We start from the raw sequence: 19,336 nt of genomic DNA on the forward strand, positions 1-19,336 counted from the left end.
ATACAATTCAGGTCAGCACATGCCAAAAGCAAGCAGAGAGCAGGTGCACTGCAGTCAGACAAAACCGTACAATAAACACAGACACACACACACAGTCAGTTTGACTGAGAAGAGGGAAGGGATTTATTTCAGATGCCAAGTGTAGGAGCCAGTTTGAGCATCAGTACTGTTAATGAAAGTGCCCCGGGGTGATTAGTAAACACCCCTAAATCTTTATTTGGGCTTACGTGGGGAAATTAGTTCAGAAAGAAGAGTTTTCCATCTTATTTAATTTGCACAAAGTTGTGGACTTAGGAAATGACTTGGACTGAGACAGGATTTCAGTTTCAGAATCAGAGTATTTATTGTAGGGAGGGCTACAGCAGAAAGAAATGTGTGGTTAAAGCAATATTACTATCAAGAATACACTTAACTGTAATGAGGTGTTTTAGCTTAAAGTCCTAATTGTATAAGTTCCCAGGCAGGCAAGAGAAAGAGATTTCTTAGAGAGGGAGGTGGTTGGATTTAAGAAAGGGGAATAGAGATAGAATTGGGCCCAGTGAGAGGCAAATGCTCATATTGCCTGATCTGGACAAAGGGATCTCAAGGCTCCTGGAACCACCGAGGGACCTTGTTCCTCCGGGACAGCTCGGGCAAAGGTGGGTGCAAGAAGTTTGGAGGGATTCGTTGAGATAGATGAATCCATGAGGGTGCTTCTCTATGGAACCAGCTTCCTATGTTAGCAAGGAAAACTGGGCAGATCAGGCTGGGCAAGAGAGAGGATCTGAAGGGTGGCACGAAGAACTGAGCACAGCCTGGTGTGGCCTGTGGACAGTAAATCGCCCAAACAGCAGCTGGTGACTCCAAGTTAGTGGTAAGCAAAGAGCACATTGGATCATGAAAATGGGACTTCTTATACCCAAAAACATATCCTGGGGGCACATTCCAATTGACCATTTTTGTTGGATAGGGGAACTGGCAAGGATTCCATTGTTGCTGATCTCTTTTCCTACATGTAGCAATGTGGGAATTGCCGAGGTATGCCAAGGCTCTTGTCATGAAAACAGAGTGCATAGATGTCAGAAGAAGAAATCTGCATGGACGGAAGGTCCAATAATCTAACCAGTACTTTTAATGGGTGCATCTCTTAGGGAACTCTTTATCGTTGGGAACTCTGTTATCGCTGATTCAGCCTCTTTGTGAGGGGGGAGATTTACCTATGCAAGCCTTATCTGTGTTCTTCCTGCTGAGTTCAGTCAGTCAAGTTTATTTACAGTCAAAGGCCAGAAATCTTCCAGCTGAGTTAATTGGTGCATTAGCTGGCTGCTATCCTTTGTGAAAGGAGAGGATGGGGAGGCGGTTCACTCTGAGTGCAGAGTGGCCTTGACAGACAGTTAACCTGCTTTTAGTTAACTTCTGGTGTCTACTTAGGGTATCCCAGCATAGGGAGGGCATGCATCTGCTCCCCTTTCCAATTTGCTTGTTAGGAGCCAAATCTAGGGGCAACTGGCCCACTGTCACTAAGTGACCTGTTCCCATGTGCCATAAACAGAGAGCTCATGATGCTGAGAGGCTCCTGAGCATATCCAGAGTGAGATCTCCAAGCCTGGAAACTCAAAGACATATGAGAGGACTCTTGGGAGCTGGCAGAAAAGCATTGCTAACAACAGCATCCAAGCATCTGCTGGAACAACATCCATTTTATTGTTGTTGTGCCCAGCTCTCTTGATTGCTTGAGCTATCTGGGTCCTGATACCCCCCTTTCCTTGGGGCTGTCTGAAGTCTGTCCCTTATGGATCCCTGTCTTGGTGCACGCATGCCCCAGTTTAGCTTGGAACAGAATACTGTGGGCAGGTTCAGACAACCTGTCGAAGGTGTGGTTCCTGGGAATGACTGTGAACTCCTGGCAGGTGTGTTGTCAAAACCTGCCAACCACTAGTTGTTGAGCCTTCCACCCACATTCACTTGGCATTCTCCGCTCATTTGTAACCTAAATTTGAAGGTGGGCAGAGAATCTTGGGCGGTTGTAGGGCTGAAGGCATGGGAACCAGAGGTTAGCAGGTTTGGACAACATGCCTGCCAAGGGCATGCACTCCCTGGGAACCAGACTTTTGATGGGTCATCTGAACTGGCCCTCTGTGCTTTTTATTGCCTTAATGGTTTAAGCCTGCCTATAGCATATTGGTCTACATGTTATCCTAGCTGAATACTGTTGTGCTAACATAAAGATACAGCGTAGTGAAGATGTACAAATAAAGGAAGCTCTGTTCCAGACTAGTAGTGCATTAGTGGGAGCTGTGCAGCTGCACAACATGGCATAGCATAGCAAACTGTTAAGAGACATGTATTTCTCCCATTTATGCTAGTGCAACAACAGGCCAGATGTAGGCCATTTGCTCCTTGAAAAGCAGTATATGATGTAAATATTCTTCATAGCAGTAATCGTCAGGATTGTAGTTAGGGGAGCGTGGGACCGTGTTCACCCCTCTCCCCAGTGGCCCCTTGGAGCAATGGAGATAATGAAGAAAATAGGGAGGGGTGGAGCTGGGCCCCCCATATTATTTGAACCCATTAGCTCAATTATAGCTACACCCCTGGAAATAGTGTATATTTGTAATTGTATTTTTATGGTTTTAAATTATATTGTGAGCTTTCTTGAATCTCTGTTGTGGAAAGATGGGATACATCATTTTTCACCTATTTTCCCTTAAAGAAAGCAAGCTTATGAGATCACTCAGCTTTCTGTGTCTGTGTGTGTCTCCCGATCAACTTTGCAATGCCTAGATCACTTTGAACCAAATTTGATACAGTTGCAGTGACACATAGGGACACCTCAGTGTCGTAGTTTGTGATGATGTCATCCATCCCAATTCAAGATGGCAATATCTGAATGTTTGAAGCAAAAGTGGGAATCTATTCGGACCAAATTTGGTACAGTTGTTGGTACACTTCAATGGCGTAGTTTGTGATGATGGCATTGACCCCAGTTCAAGATGGCGGATGCATGAACGTTTGAGGCGGAAGAGGGCTTACTTGTGAAGATGGTAATTATCAATTAAGATTATAGTGAACGGAAAGTAGGCAGATTAGTTCTTACCAGAACTTCTTCTTTAAATGAATGAATGAATAATTCATTTATTTATTTAATACTTGGTAAGAAGAGCTATACCTGATCTACCAGAGTTAAGAATAATTTATGGTGTTTAAATAGAGGGAAAGAAGAATGAGGCATGCAGGTTGTTAGCAGGACTGGTCTACAAGAAAAGGAACTAAGGGGTATGAGCCCCTTACCTTTTGTGATACTCTCCTTTGCTGCTTGTTTAGAAGGCCATGATTTTACTATATCATTATTTTATTATTATTATTTTACATTTTATATCCTGCTCTTCCTCCAAGCAGCCCAGAGTGGTGTATTACATACTTAAGTTTCTCCTCACGACAACCCTCTCTCAGGTTAGGCTGAGAGAGAAGTGACTGGCCCAGAGTCACCCAGCAAGTATCATGGCTGAATGGGGATTTGAACTCGGGTCTCCCCGGTCCTAGTCCTGTACTCTAACCACTACACCACACTGGCTATAGTGGAGGGAGTCAGTGGGTGGGGCTTGCAGATTTAATTAAGCCTTCTATCTTCCTGCCATCATAATGTGAGCTCTGTTCCATAGCCTCAGTAGCCCCGAGAAACTATATCGCAGACATATTAAATAGGAAGAACCAATTATTTAGTTACCTCCTAACCTAAGGTGAGTGTTTTGACATTCAGTATTTTGTAAAAGCCTTCAGGTGGAATAGGGTGGGGATCAAAATTCTGATAGTATTAATGATAACAAGACTAAGACTACAAAGAAAAAAACCCCCACGTCTATCCTGAAGGCAAAATATTCCTCTCCATTTTTTCCAGGAAGCACTGGAATAAATCAGCTTGGCAGGAAAATTGCTCATGAATTTAGAAACATCCAGTTATGCTGAAATTCCAGTTAGTTAAAAAAAAGGCACAAGACTAAAATTGTAATGTTTTCCTGAGCATTCGTTTGAAATCAAAGCAAAGGGAGGAATGTTGTCCTTGGACTGGCAATGTGTTTCTATATAGCTGTCCTTGGAGTAGTGGGATATAAAATAAAGATGCCTATATATGACCAAGTCCAACCAATGGTGAGAAAGTGACATTACAGTAACATTTGGTACTAAAAATGCTAGGTAAGGCTATTTACCATTATTACCATTGCATTATGTTATGGTCCTTTGAATGTGCAAGTGCTTACCACTGGTGGTATTATGCATATTATTTATTTATTTAGCAAATTTATTGACTGCCTGATTTCCTTAGACTTAAGGCGGTTTACATAAATTAACACAACAATGAAAACAAGAGAAGAAGGGAATGGGGAGAAAAAGGAAAGGAAAGGAAAAAAGAACCCCACACACACCTTAAAAATGAAAAGCCTGGCAAAATAGATAGGTTTTCAGGAGCTTCTTAAAGGTCAGAAGGGATGGAGCATTATGAATCTCAGGAGGGAGAATGTTCCATAAGGAGGGGGCTTCAACAGAGAAGGAGCCCACGAGCCTGGGACCCATGTACCTTCCCTGGGCCCGGAACTCTGAGAAGGCCCACCTGAGACGACCTCACAGGGCAGGCCGAAGTTGGACAGGAGAGGCGGTTCTGAAGGTACATAAGCACCAAACCCTGAAGTGTTTTATAGGTGATAACCAGCACCTTGAATTGGACCAGCAAGCCAACTGGTAGCAAAGGTGAAACATGATTATATTTTCTGCTGCCCATAAGCAGCTGCGTCACAGCATTCTGGGCCAGCTGAAGCTTCCGAGACGTCTTCGAAGGCAACCCCAGATAGAGCACATTGCAGTAGTCTAACCGAGAGGTGACGAGGGCATGAGTTACGGTTGCCAGGGCCTGCCGATTGAGGTAAGGTCACAGTTGGCACACCAAATAAAGCTGGTCAAAGGCTTCCCTGGCCACAGCTTCCACCTGCTGTTCCAGCAGGGGCCATGAGTCCAGGATGACCCCCAAGTTGCAAGCCTGCTCTTTCAAGGGGAGCGCAACCCCATCAAGGGAAACACTTGAAAACGGAACCTGGCAAGATTGAGAACTGAACAAGAGCAACTCTGTCTTGGAAGGATTAAGCCTGAGCTTGTTTTGGCCCATCCAAACCCTTAAAGCCTCCAGACACTGGGTCAACACATTCACGGCATCCCTGGATTGGCCCAGGGTGGTGATGTACAATTGGGTTTCATCAGCATACTGATAATACTGCACACCAAACTGACGGATGACCTCACCCAGTGGCTTCATATAGATGTTAAAAAGCATGGGAGTGAGGACTGAGCCCTGCGGCACTCTGCAAGAGAGACGCTATGGACTAGAGCACTTACCTCCAATACAAACTGTCTGAAACCATCCACTAAGGTAGGAACAGCACCAGCACAACACTGTGCCCCCAATTCCCACCCCCCTGCAGCTGATCCAGAAGGATACCATGGTCGATTGTATCAAAAGCCGCTGAGAGATCTAATAGAACCAAGAGAGGCACGCTCCCCTCATCAAGGCTCCGACAGAGGTCATCCACCAGAGTGACCAATGCCATTTCCATGCTGTGCCATGGTCTAAACTCCGACTGAAAAGGGTCAAGGATATCCACTTCATCTAGGCTTCCCTTAGTTGAGCAGCAACGACTTTCTCCAAAACCTTCCCCGAAAAGGGAAGGTTGTTTCAGAAGAGGGCGGACCACTGCTTCTTTAAAAGCTAGAGGAACGTCTCCCTCCCTGAGTGATGAATTCACTAGCTCTTGGACCCACGACCTCCCCTCCCCCCAGTAGGGGCAAGGATCTAGTGAACAAGACGCCATACTTATATCACAGAGAACCCTATCCACATCATCAGCCTCCACAAGGTCAAACATATCCCAAATGACATCACAAGACATTACCTCCATCACCTCAATGGACATAGCACAATCAAGAGTCCAACTCAGAGTGGAGATGAGCAACCTTATAGGCAAAGAATTTCGCAGAAACGTCACAGCGGCCCTTTGGAAGGTCTTCCTTCTTCTGCTTCCCCAAAAGGGTACAGGTGATCTGAAATAGTGCTACTGGATGGGATTCTGCCGATGCAATGAGAGCGGAGAAATAAGCAGACTTCGCCACTCTCATTGCCATGGTATACTCCTGGACATAGGAATGCAACTGTGTTCTAGCATCTTCGCTCCCAGTTTTCCTCCAGCGTTGTTCTAGGTGTCTTTTGACCTGTTTCATGCCCCTTAGCTCCTCTAAAAACCAAGGGCCATGAGACCCACAGTTTAAAAGGCTGCTTAGGAGCAATCTCATCCAGCACCTTCATGGCCTCGATTTTCCAAGCCTCAACGAGTTGTGCTGGAGAGCTGCCCACAAGATTGCTGGGAAATTCCCCAAGAATCCAGCCAGATCCATTAAGCACCTGAGACAGACCGATAAAATGGGTCCATCGCCCCTGCGAAGTGCAGGAGCCACAATGATATGCAGACATACCAGGAAATGATCTGACCATTACAAGCATGAGATGACTGTATCCCCTGTCCTCAGATCACGTTGCCACTGCTCTGAGGCAAAAGACAAGATCTGATGTGTGGCCGCTAATGTGAGTTGGGCCTGAGGCTTATTATTATACCAAAGAAGAGGAATTTTCAGCTGTTTGGTCGATTTAATGAATTGTTTATGCTTTGAAACAAAAGATATATATCCTTTAATAAGGTGTTCTGTGTCTTACCCCCTCCCACATACTTTTCTCCTGCATTGGTTGTACGTTATTATATTTAAGGGATTTTTCTTTTTTCTTTTTCAGTTATATTCACATATATTATTACTATTCTTGATCATGTTTATGCACTGTAATCTTATTGCAATAAAAGGTAAAGGGGGGAAAAAGACAAAAGGCCAAAGAGAGGGGTAAATCTTCGAAACTGCAACCTCATTATCCTACCTATTCGTAAAGAGGCTATCTTGTGTTTTGACAGGCTAGATGCCAATACAGACCAAATGCAAAAGAGGTCAGAAATGGGTATTTGGTGACCAAGGTGGGAGACCTTGGAGATATGCAGCAAAATCAGGAATGGGTGTATTGTGGGGGAGGAAACTATGTTGATAAAATTAGTGAATAGTAACAATGTAGAAAGTTCATTGGTGTTTGGAACTGGATGTACAGCAAACTGAGCAGTCATTCCCAAACCTAAGTTCTGTAGATTGGTGGGAGGAGGTTTGTGTGCTGGTTTTGTGGCAAGCAGTACAGTCTGGGGTGGAATTGCCCCCTTTCCTCCCTGTACTGCCTGTGAGAGTTAATCTTTTTCAGGGGTGGAAACAGAAAAATTGTTCCATAACTTGAATGGGAAAAGGAAAATTGATCCCTCTGATGCCAATCCCCACTTCTTTTAACTTTAATGGTTTCTAATATTCTGTTCCTATAAGCTGTATGCACATGCATAGCCCTTATTGGGAAGGATGTTGCCAGGCTGGGTTGGTCTATTCTTAAAAAATAAATATATTCCTGTAGGAGGAATCACAAGTATGCAGGAGCCTGTTGCTTGTGTACACACACGCCACCTGATGGCGCAGTGGGGAAGTAACTTGCCTAGGGAGCAAGAGGTTGCTGGTTTGAATGCCCGCTGGTATGTTTCCCAGAGTATGGGAAACACCTATATTGGGCAGCAGTGATATAGGAAGATGCTGAAAGGCATAATCTCATACTGTACGGGAGGAGGCAATGGTAAACCCCTCCTGTATTCTGCCAAAGAAAACCACATGACTCTGTGGTTGCCAGGAGTCAACACTGACTCGATGGCACAACTTTATACCTTGTGTGTGGGTGTCCCCATTTCATTGCCCTACTGGTCTGCACAGGGTCACTGAATTTCCTGAAAGAATGATGAAGTGTGAGAAATATCTAAGATGTCTAGCAAAGCATAAGAAAATCTCTCTCATAATAAAAATGGTGGGAATCTACAACAAAGGGGGGCGGGTGGAGTTAAAGGCATCAAAGCATCAACAGTAGTCCAAAGCAGTGTAGTGTGACAGTGTGGGATAAAACGGAAGGAACATTTCTAAAACAGACTGAAGAAAGGGGGTGGGGGACACCCTGAAACGGTGTAATCATACCAACATTAAAGATAAGTATAGAAACATGGTATAGTAGACTGGTGGTTGTCTTGCATCCTGAAGCATAACTTTAAAATGGAAAGATGTCAGAAGAGGAAGAGAAGAAGGTTGTCCAAGGCATTTGATGTACATAGGCAGTAAAATAGGAAAAGCACTGTAAAAGAAACCAGACATTATTAAAAATACACTAACAAAATAAAATCCGAATGCATGTGTATATTAATTGAAAAAATGAAACAATATTGAAATTGTCACTGTGACAGAAAGTATGGAGAGTATTCTTTGAGCACACAATAGACTTTTTATGTGTTAGAAAACTCAGAGCAGTTTGGAGGGCCAAGTATACGTCATACCTTTTGATATGGACAGATTGATGTGTATGTTAATATTACTCAGCAGCCAAGTATTCCAGCCTGTAAGAAAAGCAGTGATCATTCATTACATAACGTTCATATCACAATGGACGGTCACAGTCCCTTTAGTGTGCCCTCCAAAAGGTTTATAAAATCCTTTCTAACTGTTGAGCAACCGAATCAACGCTTAAAATAAATCATTTACAGTATGTACTTTCTGTATAAAGTAGAGGTGACGGATGTGGGAGGATTAACCAAACAAAACTAGAGAGGCGCAAAATACATACACCGCGCTTTTTATTTTTAACGGCTACGGCTCTCTCACTCCTTCCACTTATTGATTAGTTTGTGGTAGGTGAGATACTTTGGGTGTGGGTGTCTGTCAAGCTCTGTACGCTTTTATGACATAAAAAGTCCCAAATAGCCTGAGGAAAGTCTTGAAAACGTCCAGCGGCCCGAAACCACCGCAGCAAATGGTCGGAGAAGAGGGTGAAGGGATGCTGCTCTCAAAAATGAATGGAAGGAGCAGTGAACTCTTCCTCAGGCCCCCGCGGGGCACGACTTCTCCTGACCCTGACTCCGGAGGCGCTGGCGGGGCGGCGGGGGCGAGGGTGGTTCGCCTCGCCTGAGCTGAGCCCAACCCCTCTAGGAGGCGGGACTCGGGCTTGGCCGCTCCTCCCTGCCTGACCGGCGGGGGAGAGTTTCGGTGCGGGTTGGAGGGCGGCGGCCGTCTCGTCTGCGGGGAGACGACGGAGCAGGACTCCGAGGAGACAAAGCTACGAGCCCAGGCGGAGGAGCTCGGCTCTGGCTGAGAAAAAGGCAGGCCCAGCGACTGGCCGGCCAGCCTGGAAGCGGCGGCGCGGTGGGCCGGACTGCCCCTTGCAACAGGTTACCAGGCAAGCCAGGCAGGCCGCTCCGCCTCCCCAGGCCCCAGCTATTGGTCTCCTCCTCGGTCCCAGGAGGGGGGAACCGGCACCACCCGCCTCAATGCGGTTCGGCGCCAAGATGATGCCGGTGAGTAAGAGTGTGTGTGTGTGTGGTCGCTTCTGGAGGGTTGAGTCGCCAGAGGGGAGAGCTAAGGCCGCGGGCTGGCTGGGTCGTCAGTCACGTTGGCCTTTGCCTCCTTCGAGTACCTGCTCTTTCTCTCGGTGTTGAAGCGCCGCCTCAGTCTCACACTCAAGTTAGAAGCGGGGTATCTGGAGGGGAAAAAGTTGGAAAACGGGGTTTGGGGAACAGCGGGGTCTTTCGCAGCAGTCGGTGCTTCTCGGCTTAGGGGCTGGTCAGCCGCCCTCGAACGACCTAAGATGGGGCAGCACAGGCGGGAGAGAAGCAGGAGGAGGATCAGCAAATGGAGCTGCTGTTGCTGTGCCTGCTGCTTCTCCCGGCAACCGTGTACTGAGGCAATGGAGCTGCGCTTCCCCTGGAGTTGGTCGCCGACTACGCTCTTCGTTCTCCGTGGACGTTTCCTCTCCCAGAAAGCGTGTCCAGTTTGCATTATTCTTTCGCGCTCCCCCCCCCCGTTATAACCAGTTGCTTCTTCCTGTGGTCAGTCAGCCTGTCAAGGAAATGGAGGATTATAAATGCGCCTTGTAGAGAAAAAAGGTTATTTGTTCAGTATTGTAGCACAAAAGCGCCGCTGCTAGATCGTTTTGCCGTGTTTAAGTTGTTCGGGAGGGAACAGCAGATTGAACGTCGCACAGGTAGTCGCTTAAAAACATCATGGATGAGGATGGTGTTCTAAGCATTTAAGTGGATAGTAGTTATTTGTTATTTTGGAAAAGTTGCGCTTAATGTTTAAAATGACTTGCTGTTTTCCAGAATGATCTGTTTGCTGTACATGAATCAAGACTGTATTTCAGTCAACTTTGACTACACCATAGTTTTACTACCTTATTTCTTTCTCTCTCCCCTTCTTCTTGTTCTGGGCATTGGGAGTTATGGATGATAAAAGTTCAATAGTTCATTACCTGTCAGAGAAGAGTTGTAATGGTTTCAGCACATGAATGTTCCAGAATGTGACTAAATCCCGTGTCGTGAAACGGTCCTGTTTATATTGTATGTGAAACCATTTAATTACCTTTACGCAAAGCAAATTGCATTCAGTTAGGATTTCACTTGTAACAAACTACACAAACGTTTTATGTGAGGAAAAATGATGCATGAGGTGCCCCTTAAGTTACTACTGAAATTAAAGAATAAGGTCCTGCTCAGTTACAAAAGGACAAAGACTTCCTTCATTCCATGCTGTTGTTTGGGCCAACCCAAGATAACACTTATTGTGTCTTAATATTGATATAATATAAGTAAGATCAATATTGAGCATTGAGAAGCTCTGGAAACAGTCAGAACATTAGCTACTTGCTCAGCATTGTGTGTATGTTTTATTACTTCATACATTATTATGTGCTTTCTTAGTCAAAGTTTTCTTAGAGCATTATAGTCTTAGAATATATTTCCACAGTTTAAAAATAATTATTTGCTCTTCACAGAGTACCAACATTGTACAAGGAACTTATTATTCAGTTGTGAATGTGGAACTTATTATTCAGTTGTGAATTTAGTAAGTGTGTCTGTGGTGGGGAAATAACACTTTTTGCGCATGCAAGTAGTAATGTATGTTACTGGAGAAATAAGCTTTTTCTTGCCTTTCCCATTTTTCTTTTGAATGCTATGTGGAATGTAATATCACTGGTAACCAATGACACTCTGCCCCATTTTGAGAACAGCTTTGTTTTTATTTGTGAGGTGCTATTTTTAATAGGCAGAAAGCTTATAGCTGTGTTCTTCATTGTAAGACTCTGGAACTAGTGGTGTCTCCCATCAGACTGAGTGTGTCTCCCTGACTGTTTACTGAACCTGGGTCTGTGTGAAATTTTGGGGGAAGTTGACTACTCTGCACAGTTAACTAGGCACCATGTGGGTGACAGCTGTTCCCACTGTGTAGTGCTGTGCTTTGCTCAGCATTGAAGAGCTCCTTTAAGGGAAACATAGCCTTCTTGAGCCCCTGTGCTCTTGAGAGGGCTCTGAAAAGACCTTCCTGGCACTAAGAAAACTGCACTACTGTGCAGAGGTCAGCACAGTGGAAAATGACTCTCACACTGAAGGTTTGTTTTGTTTTGGTTTTGTTTTTTTGGCCAAAGTGGTCCCTGCTCAAAAGATAGTGAAGATCACTAGTTTATCACTTTTTTAAAAATATTGAAAATTATTGGTAAACACCAGCAAGGTTCTCCCTGCCATCATCTGTAATTCTGTGGGGAACCCCCCCATTTCTTTCTTTCCTTGTTAAGGCTAAAGAGTATAGCCACTTAAAACAAGATAATAGGTAATTATTTGAAGGGCTGTAATAAATTTCATTGGATGGGGCAAGACTTTGTAGGTGGGTTAGTGGTACTTTATTCCTATCAGTAAATCTTTTTTAAAAAATGATTTGAAAAGACCCTATATTCCTGGAAGAAGATAACATGGCTACCTTCAGGTTGCTGTGAATGCTAAGAGGGTTGTAGGGGAAAGGTAATTTCAAATTGCGATACTAGATTGACTTAGTAAATGCAAAAGGAATTATGTTTGACATAATATCTATCTCAAGTATTTCCTTGCTTCACAGTAGCTAAAGACTGCTTATCAAAGTAGAGATGAGCCCTCCCCCTGCAATAAGTGCTTGGTGGTCTACTAGAATAAATCAGCCATGTTTGTTACTGACAGAAATAATGATCGAGCAATGAATACTGCAGATGCAGTGATCAGATAGAATTGACCTGCTTGGGAAAATGATTAAATAGGATGTTTGTTTAAAGGTGATTGCTATTAAGATAGAAAAGCATTTAGTCACCAGGCAATGGGTCCTGCTCAGGAGCACATTTATTAACCAGTCTTGTCTCTCTTATGGAGCTTGCTCTAAATCATTTCACATTGGTTAGTTACTCCTTAGCCCATATTAATTATGTCTCTCTCTATATACACAGACAACCAGGGTAGCTGTAGAGTGGTTTAGGTGTACATTTCCCTCACTTCTTCAGTTACTATATACAGAGTAGTGGTTCTACTCTGTTTTGCTAACTAAGAGAATAGAAGCATGGGTGATAGTTTGGATTAAGTAAACTCAATGAAGAACATCATTGTGACTGTGCTATTTTAGAAGGCATCGGAAGTGTTCCTAGCTATATTATGCTACTCCTAATAGTAATTTTCTGTATTTTGAGAGACCTAGGGATGTGCAGTCACCTTAAGTGGTGGAGCGGGGAAATACTTGACTAACAAGCAGAAGGTTGCCGGTTTGAATTCCCACTGGTACTATATCAGGCAGCAGTGATATAGGAAAATGCTGAAAGGCATCATCTCATACTGCGTGGGAGAAAGCAATGGTAAACCTCTCCTGTAGTCTACCAAAAGGAAACCACAGGGCTCTGTGGGCGCCAGGAGTTGAAATCAACTTGACGGAACACTTTACCTTAGGGATATGTATGGAACCAGATTGAAGGCTCTTTATGGATCCCCGAACTGGTTCAAAAGTCTGGCGGTTCGAAGTGGGGGGAAAACTCTAAGGACTGGCGAGGGTGTTCTTACCCCTGCTTTCACCCTATAGACAATGTCACTAAAATTGATCCTGCAGGACAGCAGTGTACCTCCTTGCAGCCCTCCACTGCACGTTCACACGTTGCAACGTGCGCACGTGCAGTGGACACTTCTGGCCACTTCTGGTCTGGGATGCATTGGGACAGCAAGGAGGTAGGCTGCCGTCCTGCAAGACCAATTTTAATAACAGTGCTGGTGGGGGAATTGCAGGCGGTAAGAGCACCCTCCCCAGGCCTTAGTTATCTACCCTACCTTTGAACTGGCAGTCACTGGTTCTGTGCACATCCCTAAAGATAATCTCTTGTCATAGTCTGGCCAGGTGTCACCCACTGATCTGTCTGGTTGACTTCTTACTATTCTATACATAGTAACTACCTGATCTCTACAACTGTCTGAGACTTGGTTTTCTGACTCATAAATATTTGACTATTAGTCAAAGAAAATGAACCCTTTACCTTCCATCTCATAGAGAACTACTTTGAGGGGGTAGGGCAATTGACAAAGATGAAAGGGCAGACTAAATAAAAAATGAATACTGGAAAGGAGAAGTTCTTGCTAGTGTTGATTTCAACTAACTCCTGTCTACAAAAAACCCTGCCGTGAATGCTGATGTAGAAGGGATCCTACCTGGAAATATTTTGAAGAAATGTTTTTGCAGGGTAAAGTGTGTCATTGAGTCAATGTCATAGAAAAGGAAAATGTGGCAAATGTAAACAGTGCTGACATGTATATGGCATCCCTGAGAGGGAAAGCTGAGAATGTATATCTTATCTCAGTTTGGCCTCTCACTCAGCAAAGTGAAAACTATGGTCCTAGGCCCTTTTACAGGCCTGCACAACATAAGGCCCGGGGGCCAGATCCAGCCCATGGGGACTCTTTTGCTGGGCCCAGAAAGGACTATCCTGCCTTGCATTGCTATTCTATGCATGTTTACTCAGAAATATGTCCTAAAGTGTACCCTGTGAGGCTTGCTCCCAAGTAAGCATGCCCAGGATTGCAACCTCAAAGCAAAGACTTAGGGAGAGGAGAGAACCTTGCATTTGTTTGGGTCTGTTTTCAAACTCCAGGTGCCCCACTGACTGAGAAGGGACAGGGTGTATTTTCTGGCCACTGTGCTTGCTTAAAACTGTGGGTGTTTTGATGAGGGGAAAAGATCCACAGGTAGCTAACAGCGGCTTTAATAAACAATTGTTTATTAAATTTAATGTAATTGCACTGAAAATTGACTTTGGCCAATGCACACCAAGTCATGGTTAATTCCGGCCCATCAGGGCATTTGCGTTGTGCATCCCTGTATGCTAGGCCAAGGATAGTCCAGTCAAGTAAAAATTAAGAGTGATTCTTTTATCCCCTAATAGCTCTTTTATAGCAAAATGAAAAAGCAACATCAAAATGCAATCATTGACATCAAGTCAAGGCACACCCTTCATTAGGGGTTTAGCTGCAAAAAACAGTAGCAAAAGGAAAATTCAGTAAGCAAAAGAAAATACTAAAACAAGCTCCAAAATTGTATATATGCAAAGTATTCCCTTCCTCCCTCCCAGAGGGTTTCACTAAACAGCTTACAGAGTTGGTATTTCCATCCCAGATGTCTCCAGACCACATTAGTATCCACTCAGATCTTTCCCTTCTGCCTCAACACACTATTCCAGGCCTTCGTTAAAGGGTTTCACCCTCACTTTCCCTCCTCCCAATTGAAAACAAAAGTTCAAGTGCTGCTGATCTCATTGCCTTGACTGGGAGGGAAAAACAGTCTCGCACCAAGATTGCACAAAATGGCTCTACTCAGCACCCCCTGTCCATTTTTGGATCAAACAACCACCAAAAATTGAACGCTGTCCATAACAGTGCCACAAAGGGATCCGTGATCTGGCTGTCTTAATGTAATGTTGTTAAGAACAATATGTTTTTATGCATTTTTATTTAGAAAGTATGTAAATAACAAAAGACTTGCTTTAAATTAATGATTTTGATTGGCCCCTTCTTGTCTCAAATAATGTCTCAGACACTTTTTACCAGTGATTCTTCAACTTCATGATTCCTCACAGAGAAGCAGTAAATCACTTCTGAGAATCTCTGTGTCTTTTTTGTTTGGTACAGAGATGAGCCACCTAATAGTGCAGCGGAGAAGTAACTTGCCTAGGGAGCAAGAGGTTGCTGGTTCGAATCCCTGCTGGTATGTTTCCCAGGGCAGCAGTGATATAGGAAGATGCTGAAAGGCATCCTCTCATACTGTGTGGGAGGAGGCAAGGGTGAAGCTCTCCTGTATTCTACCAAAGAAAACCACATGACCTTGTGGTTGCCAGGAATTGACACCAACTCAATAGCACAACTTTACAGAGTTGGGCAAATACTGTGTTAAACAAGAAACTAGCTAGTGGTCAGAAAAAGACACTGCAGCAGAGCCAAATGGGTCTTGCAACCATGTTCCAACAAGTGATATTACAAAAATAGGGTATAATGAAGCACTGTAGAGCTAAGAGTTAAACCAAATGAGCAATTAAGAGCTGTCTCATTTTTCCATATGATGCAGAAATGTGGGAATGTGACTGCTACATAGCAGCAGTGAGGGGCTGAAACACTTTAAAAATAGCATAGCATTTTGCTACATAATTAGTCTTCTTTACCTATTTTTGCATTGTTATCTCAGGGCTGCATGTTTCATTCTAGCATGGGCAGGTTGCAGATCCACAGCATGTAATCACATAACCAGCAAGAAATTCTAAATTACAGTGGGGTGGGTTATATTTATATGTGTGTGGTTTTTTTTAAAACAAGTAGTCTGTAGGTGCACTTAAACAAATAAAAGACATGCATCCACTTCAAATGTAACTATTTTAGTTGTTGTGTGCTGCAGGTCTTCAGTGTGTTCCATTAAAATGTAATGTGTACAGTGATCCTTAATATAGTAGGCAATAATAAAAAGTACAATTAAAACATAGAAAAATACAAAGCAGAGAAAACTAAAGCATCACATGATCAATGATGAATCAGCAAGAGAAAACAACTCTGAATAAAAATGTCTTTATTTGGTGTCCAAAGAAAGGGACTGATGAACTTCCAGGGGAAGTTTATTTTCCATTCTAGAGATGTGTTCTAGGTAGGCATGCATTGAACTCCTTGGTGTTCTGTAGTTTGAACATTATCAAGCCATAGGACAGGAAGTAACAGCAGGAGAGAGGGCATGCCCTCAATGCTTGCTGTAGGCTTCCAGTGGCATCTGGTGGGCCACTGTGTGAAACAGGATGCTGGACTAGATGGCCCTTGGGCATGATCCAGCAGGGCTGTTCTTATGTTATTATGTTCTTAGATCAGCTCAAAGGTGCTCGAGACTATCTTTATTATATACTGTAAGTAAAGGTCTCCTTTTATTAAAGATTTTGGCTTGGGCTATGAGCAGATCCATTTTCTTTGGACAACTTACAGAATAAAATTAGTATCTCAGATGGGCATTGGGAATTATGCATGCAAATAAAGTTGTTAGACCTGTTGATGAATGTAGGAGTCTGTTCAAAAGACAAGAAATTAGAATTTTGAGTACATGTGAATAACTTGCTATAGTGTTAATCTGTGATTAAAGTATAAGTGCAAATACTTGGAAATAGGCATGTGCCCAAAATGTTTCGGAGGCCATTATGAAGGCCTCTGAAATGTTTTGGCGCTGGGGGGAGGGGTCGGTTTTTCGGCGCCAGTGGGGGTAGTACTTTAAGGGTGGGGGAGGGTGTACTCATCCCTCCTGCCGCATTTCCCCCACCGGCGCTCTGTTATTTTTAAGCCCCTTGGGGGCAGCAGCATTCCTCCCTGTCGCCCTGTTCCCCCATCGACCAGAAGTGGCCGGAGGTAGCGAGCGCGTGTGCGCCCATCGTGTGTGCGCACTGCAGATGGGCGCACGCAACAGGCTCATGCATGCTCGCTACTTCCGGCCACTTCTGGCCGATGGGGGGAACAGGGCGACAGGGAGGAATGCTGCTGCCCCCAAGGGGCTTAAAAATAACAGAGCGCCGGTGGGGGAAATGCGGCAGGAGGGATGAGTACACCCTCCCCCACCCTTAAAATACTACCCTCGCCGGCGCCAAAGATCTTCATGCACATCCCTACTTGGAAATAGATTTTATTTATTTATTAGGGAAGAACAAGCTTTTACAATTTGATAATGGTGAATTAATGTCATTCATTTATATAATTTGAATATAATACTATTTTGAAGTACTATTTTACCTCTTTGCATATTATTGACGGAAACTGGAATAACATGGGAACCTATAACTTTATTTCTAACTGCAATATGAAATCTTGGTTGACTTCAAAGATTTGGCTAACTCTTAAGATTCTTTTGGGACTAGGTACAAAATTGCGAACACTGCATCACCTCACTTTAGCTTGCTAAGCCGGTTATGTGAATTCTGACAACAAACACTTTTTCTCCAAAAGAAACTGATACAGTAAAGGAACTCTTTAGTGTGTTGATGTTGTTATTTGTTGAGCAAGTAATAGTACACACTTCAAGAGATTTTCGTAGATCAGTGAACATGATTACCAGTACGTTTAAGAGAAACAAAATTAAGTACTTACGTATGTAACATATAGGGAGACCATAGTATTTTGGTAGATACAGGTGGTGTTAGAATAATATTCTCCTTGGTATTGTTTAAGATTAACTATTAGTTGCATTTGTAATGTGTTCTTATTTTTAGTTTTAGTTTCAGATTTCCCCCCCTACCCCCAATAAATTTATTTGAAAAGAAGAGAAAGTCATAGTGCAAGTAAAAATGACTACACCAATATTCTTCTGTCTTCAGGGATTGTTTCCACACAGCTTGTCTGTTGAGGAATGCTTGTATGCTGCAGGGGATTCAGGAAGGTGCTCTTGGGTACCAGCCAGGCCTATTGGCCTTGCAGTAGCCCTGCATGAAGTTAGTGTGTAATCTATTCTAGATCACACCTAGCACTTCCCTGCAGATGTACATTCCAGGAGACGATTGGTAACAGACAGTGGGCTTTCTTTCAGGGAACCTGCCCAGTGCCCACCATTAGTTCTGATCCTCTGAGAAACCTTGACAAATTTCAAAGGAATCACAAGCTTCTGTAGGACAAAATTAGAAAACTTTATAAAATAAGGAAGCAGGTGAGAAAATGGAGCTGTTTTCTATGATGCCAATCAGCTGAAGCAGTTCTGGTAGTGTTTGTCAACATGGAAAATATGCAGGTTCATTTCTAGCTGGGTATAGGTGGCCCTCATTATCTGCAGTTTCAAAACTCACAGTTTTGCGTATCTGCAGTTGGGCAATATATACCCAACCTTGTTATCTGTGGTAGGCGTCTTTGCATATTCGCCATTTTCAGCAGTGCAGTTCTAGTTGTGCTCTTGCTGCACATGCTCATGGGTTATGAGAGGAGGAGTTTGGAGTGCTTTGGTCTACATGTTTAGAGTTTTTTGTGCTTCTAAAAGCTATTTTGGGTAGCATTTGGGAGCCTTCAGGAGCCATTGCTCTGGAGCTTTGGGAGCCTTTTTTAAGCCATTCCTGTGGAGCTTCTTAGAGTCATTTTCTGGAGCCTCTTGCAGCATTCTACTGCTTCGTAAGATGCTAATTATCACTTTTATAAATTTAATTTTGATGAAATTGTATTTTTTAATTACAATTTTACATTGAAAATTTATTTTTGATAATTACAGTACTTTAATTTAAATTGTAATTAAAATGCAATTTAAATTAAAATTTGATTTATCCATTGAAAATTGATTCTTCTCTGGTTCCTTGATTCTCACACACTCCTTTGTGTGTGTTTATTTGAATTGGATTTAATTTTGTGCTGCCTCTTTGGCCAACCTTCCAGCCAGGCTTCCCTCTAAGGTGTGCCTGTGTGCGTGCGCACCAATCCCCAGGCCCCCGCCCAGCTGTTTCTGGCAGGTGCACAGTCTCATGCTTCCCACCGCCACCTAACCCCCGGCACCCCATTTCCCCAGCCGGGACGGGAAGCATTGCCCCATTTCCCCCTCTCCCTGGCCGGGCACCCTTTGCTTCCTCCCACCCCCCGCTGGGCCTTGGCTGCCTCCTCCTCCAGCCAGAGGAGGATGGGCGGTGGCGGCAGCTCCCCTCTGGCAGCCCAGAGAGACTGGAGATGGGGGCCTGGGGGCAGGAGGAAGAAGCTGGAGGAGAAGGAGGGAGGGAGGGAGGACGACGGTGGCGATGTGGTCCCTTCTTAGAATATGTTTACAATAAAATGCCATCAACAAAACTTTTCTTCACGTGATCACAAACACAATACTTTTCAAGGTAGTCAGTCCACATATTCAT

At 43.9% G+C, this 19,336-nt stretch overlaps 1 protein-coding gene and 1 long non-coding RNA gene across 5 annotated transcripts in view; one reads left to right on the forward strand and one right to left on the reverse strand.

Moving 5' to 3' along the window:
* Nucleotides 1-435: 435 nt before the first annotated feature.
* On the reverse strand, nucleotides 436-9,911 carry LOC128350271 (uncharacterized). Its single transcript, XR_008319225.1, has 3 exons — nucleotides 9,602-9,911; nucleotides 8,469-8,528; nucleotides 436-8,269 (listed from the first exon to the last, which is right to left on the reverse strand). It is a non-coding gene; the product is annotated as an uncharacterized LOC128350271 (long non-coding RNA).
* Nucleotides 8,924-19,336, forward strand: part of TP53BP2 (tumor protein p53 binding protein 2) — a 79,354-nt gene continuing 68,941 nt past the window's right edge. For 2 of the 4 annotated variants that reach the window (XM_053308076.1, XM_053308066.1), the window contains exon 1: nucleotides 8,924-9,482. Coding sequence is in view for 1 of the 4 variants with exons in the window: in XM_053308066.1 (XP_053164041.1) it covers nucleotides 9,456-9,482 (27 nt within the window). In the remaining 3 variants the exon portion in view is untranslated. Of the gene's footprint in view, nucleotides 9,483-9,537; nucleotides 9,649-10,029; nucleotides 10,169-19,336 lie in introns of those variants that run through there. The other 2 variants (XM_053308095.1, XM_053308087.1) reach the window with 2 other exon arrangements.

The sequence above is a fragment of the Hemicordylus capensis genome, chromosome 1 (assembly GCF_027244095.1).
Source record: "Hemicordylus capensis ecotype Gifberg chromosome 1, rHemCap1.1.pri, whole genome shotgun sequence".
Taxonomy (NCBI): domain Eukaryota; kingdom Metazoa; phylum Chordata; class Lepidosauria; order Squamata; family Cordylidae; genus Hemicordylus; species Hemicordylus capensis.